The sequence below is a fragment of the Sinocyclocheilus rhinocerous genome, unplaced genomic scaffold (assembly GCF_001515625.1).
Source record: "Sinocyclocheilus rhinocerous isolate Xijiao unplaced genomic scaffold, SAMN03320098_v1.1 scaffold50, whole genome shotgun sequence".
NCBI lineage: Eukaryota > Metazoa > Chordata > Actinopteri > Cypriniformes > Cyprinidae > Sinocyclocheilus > Sinocyclocheilus rhinocerous.
The window spans coordinates 2,485,873-2,497,362 of NW_015641057.1; the positions used below are offsets into that span (position 1 = coordinate 2,485,873).

Consider the following 11,490-nt stretch of genomic DNA (forward strand, 5'->3'; position numbering starts at 1 on the left):
GTGAATCTTGACTTTCACTAATGAAGAGAATGTAGATCAGCTAATGATAAACCAGTTCTCTGAAATAGCTCAAAGGTGCATCTCATGTACTTTCAAATGGAAAGCATATAGACAGAGGACAACACAAGAGTTACAAATTCTGACAATGGATGAACATCCAGGAAATGATCAGGAGCAACAGCTGAGAGGAATAATAGGAGTAAGGATGCATGGTGGAAGGGTACAGAGGCAAAACAGAGGAAAAGGCAGAAGAGACCAAGGACGTAGGCGCATATCAGATGAAATAAGGGCCACTATTGTGGACAATGTTGTCAATCATGGCTTACAATGGCTGAGGTGGGTTTACAGTGTTTGCCTTTCTAATTTTGTATTTTTGCCTTTGTGCCCATATTTCCTTTTCTTTTGACATTACAATGACGTTGTACTGTGAATCCTATCCAGTCTCTTTCAATCAATATCCCACATACAGTAGTGTGTAAATTTGTACTTTTGAAATGGATATATGGCATACATAAGCATATGGCATACTGTTCAATACAGTACCTGTCATCCAAAATGTTGCCATAGTTTACTTTAGGTAATACTAACAAAGTGCACTGTTATATTGACAACATGACTAAGCATTTTGACTATCTTGTTTGTGAACAATGACACAAGGACTTTTCATTCTGATGGCACTGATATGCTCATTGACATAAATACTTACTTTTGAGAGATGAACTAAAGATTTTGAGTAAGTTACAGGCTTTTGCAGGTAATCCATAGTGTGGTGCTGTTTGTACAAATTGTTTTGAGAAATGCACATACTTCTTTGCAAATATTAAGGATGATTCGAGAAATGCACCAAAGCGACTGAGAAAAACTGTAGCTGAAAAGCTTTAAATCAAAATGCCCATGTGCCATAAACCATAATCAAAAGAAAAAAAATGAAATTCTACTTTGCATTTTTAAATGTAAAATATATTAAATTAAAACATTAATATGCATAATAGAAATTAAAATTCATTAAAATGCTCTAGGTGCATTACAGTAATGATAGTATAGTATAGTATACATATTTATTTAATGCCATGTCAGCATCAAAGGCTATTTTCATGGCAAAAACAATTTAAGTATAACAAATACAATAAAATACAGTAATGATAATTTAAAGGGAAATGTGCTTTAATGTCATGAAAATAATGCCACAAATCTTGCCACAAAGTTTCTAAAAATAAGCTCATTATTTCATGCAAAATATATATTTTTTCTCTTTTGATCTTTGGGTGAAATATGTTTTTTTTTTTTTTTGTGAGATTCGCCCGTGTGTGTGTGTCTGTCTGTGTTATTGTGTTAATTAGACAGCCTGTATGGTGTGAAGAGGAAAAAAGATGTTTACGTGCCTTCTCACTGTTACTGCTCATCTGACTCATAATTAAATGTTTCAAATATTTTTTAATTAAATCATATCATAACTGTCAACATCACAGTGTTTTTATCTACTGTTTTCCTTTTCTCTGTATGTTTGTCTCCCGTGAGATACAATCTCGGGACAGGAAATGACTCTTAAGGGAGGCGATATCCCAGAATGCACTGCATACCTGCTTTGAGCCTTTTACCCTCGTTTAGTCTGTTTGTCTCTCCTCTCAGTTTTTCTCATCTCTCACTCTCTCTTCTGGAAGATGTTCAGTATCTGAGTGAATTCACATCAGTTCATCATTCACGGATCACAGTCCTGTTTGCTCATTTTCTTCATTTGTGCTGTGACCAGTTGTGAGATAAATCATTTTGATTGGACTGATGATGTAATCGAATCAGTCTGGGGAACTAAAGCTGTTTTATTATCAGAAAACATCACTCTTTTTTCACTTTATTGCAGCAACAACATCCCATATTAACTAACTATCATTACAAATGTCTGAATGTGATTCATTAAATCAAGTGTGTGTCTGTATCAGTGCGTCTAGAATCTAGAATACATCTACATTCTACATCTGATAGAATTTTCTTTTCACAAATGTTCATTTTCTTTATTCTTAGCTGGTGATTTTTAGTGGATGTATGAAGTCAGTTCTATGGAAGCTTGTTTCCACTACAGAATAATAATAAAAAAAAAGATTGCAGCTTTTTTTTATCCCTTTTTTCTAAGAAAAAAAGTCAGAATTGCAAAACATAAGCTTGAGATGTTAAATCACAATTCTGAGAAGAAGACTTTATATCTCATAGTTAAGACTTTTCTTCTCAGAATTGGTAGTTTATAGCTCGCAATTGCGGGAATCACGTAATTCAGCCTTTTCTCACAATTGCTAAGTAATATCTCACAATTTGGTCTTTTATCCTCAGAATAGGTAGTTTATATCTTGCAATTGCGGGAATTTCATAATTCAGACTTTTTTTTGCAATTGCTAGTTTATATCTCACAATTCAGACTTTTTTTCTCAGAACTGCTAGTTTATATCTCACAATTTAGACTTTTTCTCAGAATAGGTAGTTTATATCTCAGAATTGGGGGAATCTTGTAATTCAGAATTTTTTTTGCAATTGCTAGTTTATATCTTACAATTGAGAATTTTCTTCTCAGAATTGGTAGTTTATATCTCGCAATTGCGGGAATTTCATAATTCAGACTTTTTTTGTAATTGCTAGGTTATATCTTACAATTCGGACATTTCTTCTCAGAATAGGTAGTGTATAAATCTCGTAATTGCGGGAATCTTGTAATTTAGACTTTTTTTTTTTCTCGCAATTCCTAGTTTATATCTCACAATTCAGACTTTTCTTCTCAGAACTGCTAGTTTATAGCTCACAATTTGGTCTTTTATTCTCAGAATAGGTAGTTTATATCTCGTAATTGCGGGAATCTTGTAATTCAGACTTTTTCCCCGCAATTGCTAGTTTATATCTCACAATTCAGACTTTTCTTCTCAGAATTGGTAGTTTATATCTCACAATTTGGTTTTTTATTCTCAGAATAGGTAGTTTATATCTCGTAATTGCGGGAATCTTGTAATTCAGACTTTTTCCCCGCAATTGCTAGTTTATATCTCACAATTCAGACTTTTCTTCTCAGAATTGGTAGTTTATATCTCACAATTTTGACTTTTTTTCTCAGAATAGGTAGTTTATATCTCACAATTGCGGGAATCTCATAATTCAGACTTTTTTTTTGCAATTGCTAGTTTATATCTCACAATTTGGATATTTCTTCTCAGAACTGCTAGTTTATATCTCACAATTTGGATATTTCTTCTCAGAATTGGTAGTTTATATCTCACAATTTTGACTTTTTTTCTCAGAATAGGTCGTTTATATCTCGCAATTGCGGGATTCTCGTAATTCAGACTTTTTTTTGCAATTGCTAGTTTATATCTCACAATTCAGACTTTTCTTCTCAGAATTGGTAGTTCATATCTCACAATTTGGTGTTTTATTCTCAGAATAGGTAGTTTATATCTCACAATTGCGGGAATCTCATAATTCAGACTTTTTTTTTGCAATTGCTAGTTTATATCTCACAATTTGGATATTTCTTCTCAGAACTGCTAGTTTATATCTCACAATTTGGATATTTCTTCTCAGAATAGGTCGTTTATATCTCACATTTGCGGGAATCTCGTAATTCAGCCTTTTTTTCGCAATTGCTAGTTTATATCTTACAATTCAGACTTTTCTTCTCCAAATTGCGAGTAGAATTGCCCACAATTTTTAGAAAAACATTTTCAATTCAGTTCCAGAAAAAAACTGAATTGTGAGATAAAATAAACTTTTTTATAACATTTTTTTTATTCCATGTCAGAATTAAGCTTCAAATTCACACAGATGCCAGATAATCTCATCAACTAGCACATCATCCACTAACCATAAACAAACAAATGCAATACTGTCTGTCTTCATTTTTAACACTAGATCCGTTTTATCATATCAAACCGTACAAACATCTGTCTGTCATCTGTTTTGCTTGTAAAGTGTGTTTGTGCATCTTTTGTATGCATTTTCTAATGAATGACATTCAGACATTTTTAAGTGTCTTAAGTGTCCAGATACTGCTCCTAAACTACCGCATCACTCTCTCCATCTGTCTGTCTGTCTCAAGGTTGTTTCTTGGCGTTCTTGCCGAACTTGTCACTGAGTTGTTGAATGAGGTCAGCCAGTTCTCCAGTGGCCTGAGATTTTTCTTCCAGAAGTTCGTAGCGCAGACTGGAGATGTCCTGTTTTATTTCCTTCAGTTCACCTTTAACACACACAGAGCTTAAGTTACTCATACCGTAGATAATCAGATTTTTACTTTTACACAAGAAAGTTTGAGTGATCAACAAGACACATGATTTGAGCTGACAGTCTGGGGTGAAATAAAACCAGAGCCTGCAGTAAATTTACTGAGTTTGTACCTTCATTAACTTCATCATTCTCTCCGTCGACCTGAGCCTTCAAAACATAGCGCTTAATCAAGCGCTTCATTATCTTCTGTTAGACAGACAGACAGACATGAGGGAGAAAGAGCTTGTCAATTCAAACTGGCTGCATACAGAGATCATAATGAACTCTCTTCAGGTTCATATGGTTTGTTGAGTCTCACTTGATATCTTGTGGGGTTTTTGATGGGTTTCTTGACAGTGTTCTCCTCTCGGCTCCTGAGATTTGTTCGATGACGATCAGCCTAAAAAAAATAAAAGGCCAATATTCAACATGCATTACTGCTTTGAGTTTTCAGAATGTGAAACTGATTTTGCACTGACATGTTTCATGTGTTATGAATAACCAGATGTTTTTGTTTTGTATCCATTACATTCTAAATATAATCAATCAAATAATATAGAGAGTAACTACATTTCACTTTAAAAATATGTAATTAATTAAAGGTATAAAAATAGGCATTAGCTCCTGGTTATGTAATATGCCTTTTTTGCAATTTTCAAAACTATCTATCAGAAACCAATCACTATATAAACTTATTACAAATAATATGCACTTTATTTATATTTATATCATATTATATATATTTTTAGATTCTCTCTCACACACACACACATAAATTCTACACTTATTTATAAAACTTTAATGATATGAATTTATATAAATGATATATTATTTATAATATGTAATATTACATGATATATTTTACACATATTGAGTACTAAGTATAATCTATTCTAGTATCATTATAATTATATAATAAGTATAATTCATTCTGCATTCTAAATGCAAAAGTTTTAGACTAAATGTGTTTTAATCTAAATTCTCTTCAGTTTTCAGCATTAGTTCTCAATATAAGTTTTCTGATGCTGCATTTCGGAAGCTTACAGAGGCGAAACACTGCGGATACCAGATTTTAGCCATTTGTTCTTTAAATGAAAAAAAGTCTCACTGTCAAGATCATTTCCATTTAAAGGATCTTAATCAAAGTCTTTCTGTCCGTCTGCAGCTGCAAATCAGTTTTGAAGACACAAAACTGCAGACGAGAGAGAACTGAGACATCAGGCAATCAGACGAGACATTCAGATCTGCTGTGAGACGGATTCAAGTTTAAAGAAAAATTACATCTACGATGCATGAAGAACTCAAATGTTGTTCAAAATCAAATATAAGTAGACACTTTTAGTGTGCAGTATGTGTTTTACCTTCGGGCGTGAATTGAGCATTCCCATCTCTAGCTCGTTTTCATGCCGATGACCTTTGCCCTTACACAGTCGTATAAGGCAGGACTTGACCCGGATGATCAGATAGTAAAAGGATTTTGGAGTGGGCACCAGGTTAAATGGCGCAGGCAGCGTCCGTCCTTCATCGAAATATGACAACCAGAGTTTAGCACGAGCAAACTTCCACTCCACATCAGCATCTTCCTGCAGAGATAGAGAGATTTATCAATTACATGGTGCAAGATAAGTATAATCAGATGCATATGATAAATGAGTTAGGTCAAAAGTAATCAAAAGGTAGTCAGATGACATTACCTAAAATGTGTAATCTAATAGATTACGTTACTAACTACAGTTTTTCGTCATGTGATCATCAGTAATGGATTATAATCTTTAAGTATAACATTCCCATCACTGCTTGTCAGGTAAATTTATCTCGCTTTAAGGAGATTTAGATATGTTTTTTTGTGAAACCAAGACTTCATTAAAATTGAGAATCAGTATTTTTTGCAGTAAATTCTTACCTCAATTTCCTGGTAGGAGCTGTTGATCATTGCGATCAGCATGTTGAGAAGAACCACCACCATGGTGACGTTATAAACCCCGTACAAAATGTAACCGATGTTCTCGATGAACTTATGATCATACTTCAGAACCACAGAAACCACCTCCGACAGACCGAATATGGACCAGAACAGAGTCTTAAAGCTCTCCTCAACCCTGTCAACAAACACAGAGCAGAGGAACATTATTGCTCAGATGTTGCTCTTTCATTGATATTTTTTGTTTGTTTCAAACTAAACAAAACCGGTTTAAACCATTATTTTCGAAATAAACAACTGAGAAAGCTTGTGATATGGATGGAGTTTGTGACAGAGACTTTTGTATCTTAGTAAATCTGGGCAGTTTGAGACCTGTTGCGATCTCTTCTAGAGATGAAACATATGAGATTTCTGGGGTCTTTTCTCAGGAGAAACATCCGAGAGGCAGAAGAACTTCAGCAAGTCTTCAATTGAACACTTCTGTGATTGTGCTTTCTTGTGCACGAAACGTTTTTATTCCATCTGTGGCTGTGCCTGTTTTTATCAGAGAGCTGCATTCATGAGCTGAATGACTGCAGAATGAAGATGATGAATCACTCAGTGAATCAGATGGAGTGACGCTGGAGAACAGAAGAACAGAGGCTCTGCCAAAGATGGAATATAAATCACCAACCAAAGTACTAAGGTTTGCATTGTGATTATTTTGAAGCACATTTTCTGTCCAAATTCTCACTGTTATGCATTTGGATACTTTTTTGTAATGTAAACAATAATCATATTTTTTAATATTTTTAATATAAATTTGTAAGATTTTTTTCAGCATAAATAAATGGTACCACAACGAATACTACCATGATGCATAAATATTTTACAATTAAAATGATATATTAGTATGTGTGTATATTATTACAATGCTGCACATTTGGGGTAAAATGCAGTTAATTGTAATGAAAAATGCCACAATGCAAAAAATAAAATTAAATAAATAAATAAGGTTTAATATTCTTCATGTAAAATATAAATATAAACTACTATTAATTTTGGGGTGTAATTATGAGCAGATTGTGTAAGATTCAAGCAGATACTCTTTCACATTTATAATATTATAAATAAATAAGTACATACATACATACATACATACTGTCAGTGAATCACCACAATCACCAGCTCTGGACTCCATGTCCCAGAATCCTCCCCGGCTCACACCTGTTCTCAGTCGATCACCATCACCTGAGTTCTGATTCCCCGCACCTGTCATCTGCAATCAAGTCACCATTCATAAGCATGCTACTTCCAGTCACTCACCGTCTGGTCTACCGTTCACTACACAGAACTTTACCAGACTCACTGAATGTAACTTACATGTTTATTCTTACCTCTAGTTCTCCGAAGATCTTCCATCGTTGTTCTCCTCTGCTCCTGGATCCAATATTCTCCGCAAACCTGCAAAGAGCCAAACGTCAATACACAGCTAAGAATCATTGGACTTTACTGTGTGTTGAATTCTCACCTGCCATTGCTCCAGACTATCTGCCTTTGCCATACCTGTCAATAAACCTGCCTTTCATTCACTTACCTGTTGTCTCTGGCTTGATCTGTGACGCATGCATAAAGGTCCTAAAAATAGGATTCATTTTCCTCATAAAATATTAATTTCTTTATGATTTTAGGGTGAAATATGAGCAGATTTTGATTCATGCAGATATTCTTTTACTCTTGTGTATAATTTGGCTACAATTATATGTGCTATATTAAATATAATTGCATTCACTTTTCTACCATTTTTCATTCTCTGTAAAATTTTCCTTTTTTAATTTAAGTCTCTTTATTTCACACTTGATATTTTCTCAGTCTCTCGTTCATTAATATATCTAGATGTGGTTTACAGTTTCTCTCTAGTAATTTATCTGATTTCAGACAGTAGGTATATTATAGCCATGAGCAACTGGTTTTATTAACATGTAAATCATATTAGAAAGACTATTCAAAAAAAATTATCCACCTAAGAAGTTCTTCTATTGCTTCTGTTATGATCTTCTCTCTCTCTTTCCATTTACCCTCATAAATTACATCTTCTCTTTATTGTTCGTAATGACACTTATTTTCTACTCATCTTTTCTGTTTTCCATCCATTAGTCTTTCTGAAGAAAGACTGGCCCAAATATTAGCGGGAGATTAGATGCCATCACGACGCCAATCAAAATGATGAAACCAGCTCGTCCGTTTAATATGAAAAATATTCTTTTGTGTGATGAGAGCTGAAAACTTTAGTTTCTCTGTCATTCTTTAGATGGTTGCTGACAAGATCAAAAGCTATTAAATGTGTGTGAGCTAAAACTGACCCCTAAAGTAAATCTGACAAAACCTCAGTGACACCCAATGACAATCTGTCAAGAAAAACAAGTCGGCTCAACTTGGAGAAGAGCCTTAATGGAATATCTCACCCAAAAATGAACATTTGCTGAAAAGGTACTCGCCCTCAGGCCATCCAAGATGTAAATGAGTTTGTTTCTTCAGATTTGGAGAAATGTAGCATTACATCACTTGCTCATCAGTGGATCCTCTGCAGTGAATGGGGGCCGTCAGAATGAGAGTCCAAACAGCTGATAAAAACATCACAATAATCCACAAGTAATCCACACCACCCCAGTCCATCAATTAAAGTCTTATGAAGCTAAAAGCTGCATGTTTGTAAGAAACAAATCTATATAAGACGTTTTAACGTCAAACCATTAATAGAATATGAGTCCTCTATCCATAATATTGCTTTCTCAAGGGAATAAGTAATGAAAAACAGTTCTAAACATATATCTCATTCTGACGGCACCCATTCACTGCAGAGGATCCATTGGTGAGCAAGTGATGTAATGCTACACTTCTCCAAATCTGTTCCCATGAAGAAACAAAAACATCCACATCTTGGATGGCCTGAGGGTGAGTATATTTTAAGATAACCTTCATTTTTGGATGAACTAATTCTTTAAGACATGTATCCTTCTCTGAAAAGGCAATCCCGAAATTCACTGCAATAGGATAATAATATGATAATAAAAGAGAAATGATTACAATGCCCTGCTTCATATTTGCTGAATAAAATCCAACACTTGTTTTTGAGTAATTGTGGGCTGCTGATTCTAAACGTGTCTGTTTTGCTTTGAGCATGTGACACTTTCTCACAAAATATGATGAAAAGCATTTTTGCTTTTCACAACTATTTGTAAGGTGAAGTCATCTTGTATTCTCCCTTAATCAGTAGAAAAACTGCCACAAAGACATGATTCCAGTCTTCCTCTGAGCCAGATTACAACTATTTCTTTCATTCTCAGTTCATTTTCACACATATGAATGATTGTGAACAGTCCAATGATTGTGCTATGTTCAAACAGTGACAGAAAACTACAGATTTTGTGAAAATAAAAAGCTTATTTTGTAAAGTTGTTTTCACCATATAAATATATATACAGTGGGTACGGAAAGTATTCAGACCCCCTTAAATTTTTCACTCTTTGTTATATTGCAGCCATTTGCTAAAATCATTTAAGTTAATTTTTTTCCCTCATTAATGTACACACAGCACCCCATATTGACAGAAAAACACAGAATTGTTGACATCTTTGCAGATTTATTAAAAAAGAAAAACTGAAAAATGCTCAGTATTTAGTAGAAGCACCCTCTTGATCTAATACAGCCATGAGTCTTTTTGGGAAAGATGCAACAAGTTTTTCACACATGGATTTGGGGATCCTCTGCCATTCCTCCTTGCAAATCCTCTCCAGTTCTGTCAGGTTGGACGGTAAACGTTGGTGGACAGCCATTTTTAGGTCTCTCCAGAGATGCTCAATTGGGTTTAAGTCAGGGATCTGGCTGGGCCATTCAAGAACAGTCACAGAGTTGTTGGGAAGCCACTCCTTCGTTATTTTAGCTGTGTGCTTAGGGTCATTGTCTTGTTGGAAGGTAAACCTTAGTTCCAGTCTGAGGTCCTGAGCACTCTGGAGAAGGTTTTCGCCCAGGATATCCCTGTACTTGGCCGCATTCATCTTTCCCTCGATTGCAACCAGTCGTCCTGTCCCTGCAGCTGAAAAACACCCCCACAGCATGATGCTGCCACCACCATGCTTCACTGTTGGGACTGTATTGGACAGGTGCCTGGTTTTCTCCACACATACCGCTTAGAATTAAGGCCAAAAAGTTCTATCTTGGTCTCATCAGACCAGAGAATCTTATTTCTCACCATCTTGGATGGTCCCTCTAAGCGAGATCCCAATTCGTCGGTCATCCGACGTGACGTCTCCGTTCCCTCCTTCAGGGAACGAGGGTTACATACGTAACCGAGACGTTTCTTATTTTTATATATCTATGCATCCACATTAAATTAAAACTACTCAAATAAATTTGTTCATTTAACATATTTGTTCATTTAAATAAAGCTGGAATAAAATATAAATATTAGATGAAAAACTAAAATAAATAAATAAATGGAAATTAAATAGGTTGCAATATCCTCATCTAGATCATTATCATTAACTAAAAATAGACTAATTAAAAACATGTTGTTCATTAAAAAATAGTTTATTTAATTAAAGCTGAAACTAAATATATAGATTAGCTAAAACTATAAATATTTTTTTTCATTAGAAACAAAGGTTTATGTAAATTATTATTATTAACAAAAACTAAAACTGTTAAAACATTTTGTTCAATAACATATGTTTTAATTTAAATAAATATAAAAAAATCTAGATTATTATCATTAACTAAACAGTTTGTTCATTGAAAAATAAGTTAATTTAACACTGAAATAAAATATAAATATTAGATGAAAACTAATTAAACAAATTTGAAAGGTTGACTTTACAACGTTTAACTTGAAGCACTAAAATCACGACCTGAAAATAAATAAAAACTAAACCTGAACTAAAAATGAATTAAACTTAAATAGTAATATTAAATAAATAACTAAATAAATCATTTAAAAAATACCTAAAATAAAATTAAAATAAATTAAATTAAAATAAAATAAAATAAACATAAAATTTAATTAAATATAATAACACATACATATTATAGATCATATTTCACCCCAAAAGCATGTAATTAGACCTGGATGTGTTTTCAGCCCATTTTCCAATTATGACGCCTTCAGAACAAACCATCTCTCATCCTTGACAAGTGTCAGTGTGTGTGTGTGTTTGTGTGATCAGTTTGTGCTGTGCTGCTGTCTATCAAGTGTTAGCCAGCACTTCTTCAATTCTGTCCACTCACACACACACACACCGTCCCAAGAGAGATCATTATCACATCCACCTGCATCACACACACACACAAGAGACACT

General features: G+C 34.0%; 1 protein-coding gene across 2 annotated transcripts in view; it reads right to left on the reverse strand.

Moving 5' to 3' along the window:
• Positions 1-3,516: 3,516 nt before the first annotated feature.
• trpc7b (transient receptor potential cation channel, subfamily C, member 7b) overlaps positions 3,517-11,490 on the reverse strand; it is a 68,376-nt gene continuing 60,402 nt past the window's right edge. The window contains exons 8-12 of one of the 2 annotated variants that reach the window (XM_016570977.1): positions 6,140-6,335; positions 5,598-5,819; positions 4,556-4,636; positions 4,368-4,443; positions 3,517-4,210 (exon numbers count right to left, since the gene is read on the reverse strand). In XM_016570977.1, the coding sequence (XP_016426463.1) occupies positions 4,068-4,210; positions 4,368-4,443; positions 4,556-4,636; positions 5,598-5,819; positions 6,140-6,335 (718 nt within the window). In that variant the 3' untranslated portion in view covers positions 3,517-4,067. Of the gene's footprint in view, positions 4,211-4,367; positions 4,444-4,555; positions 4,637-5,288; positions 5,429-5,597; positions 5,820-6,139; positions 6,336-11,490 lie in introns of those variants that run through there. The other variant, XM_016570978.1, reaches the window with a different exon arrangement.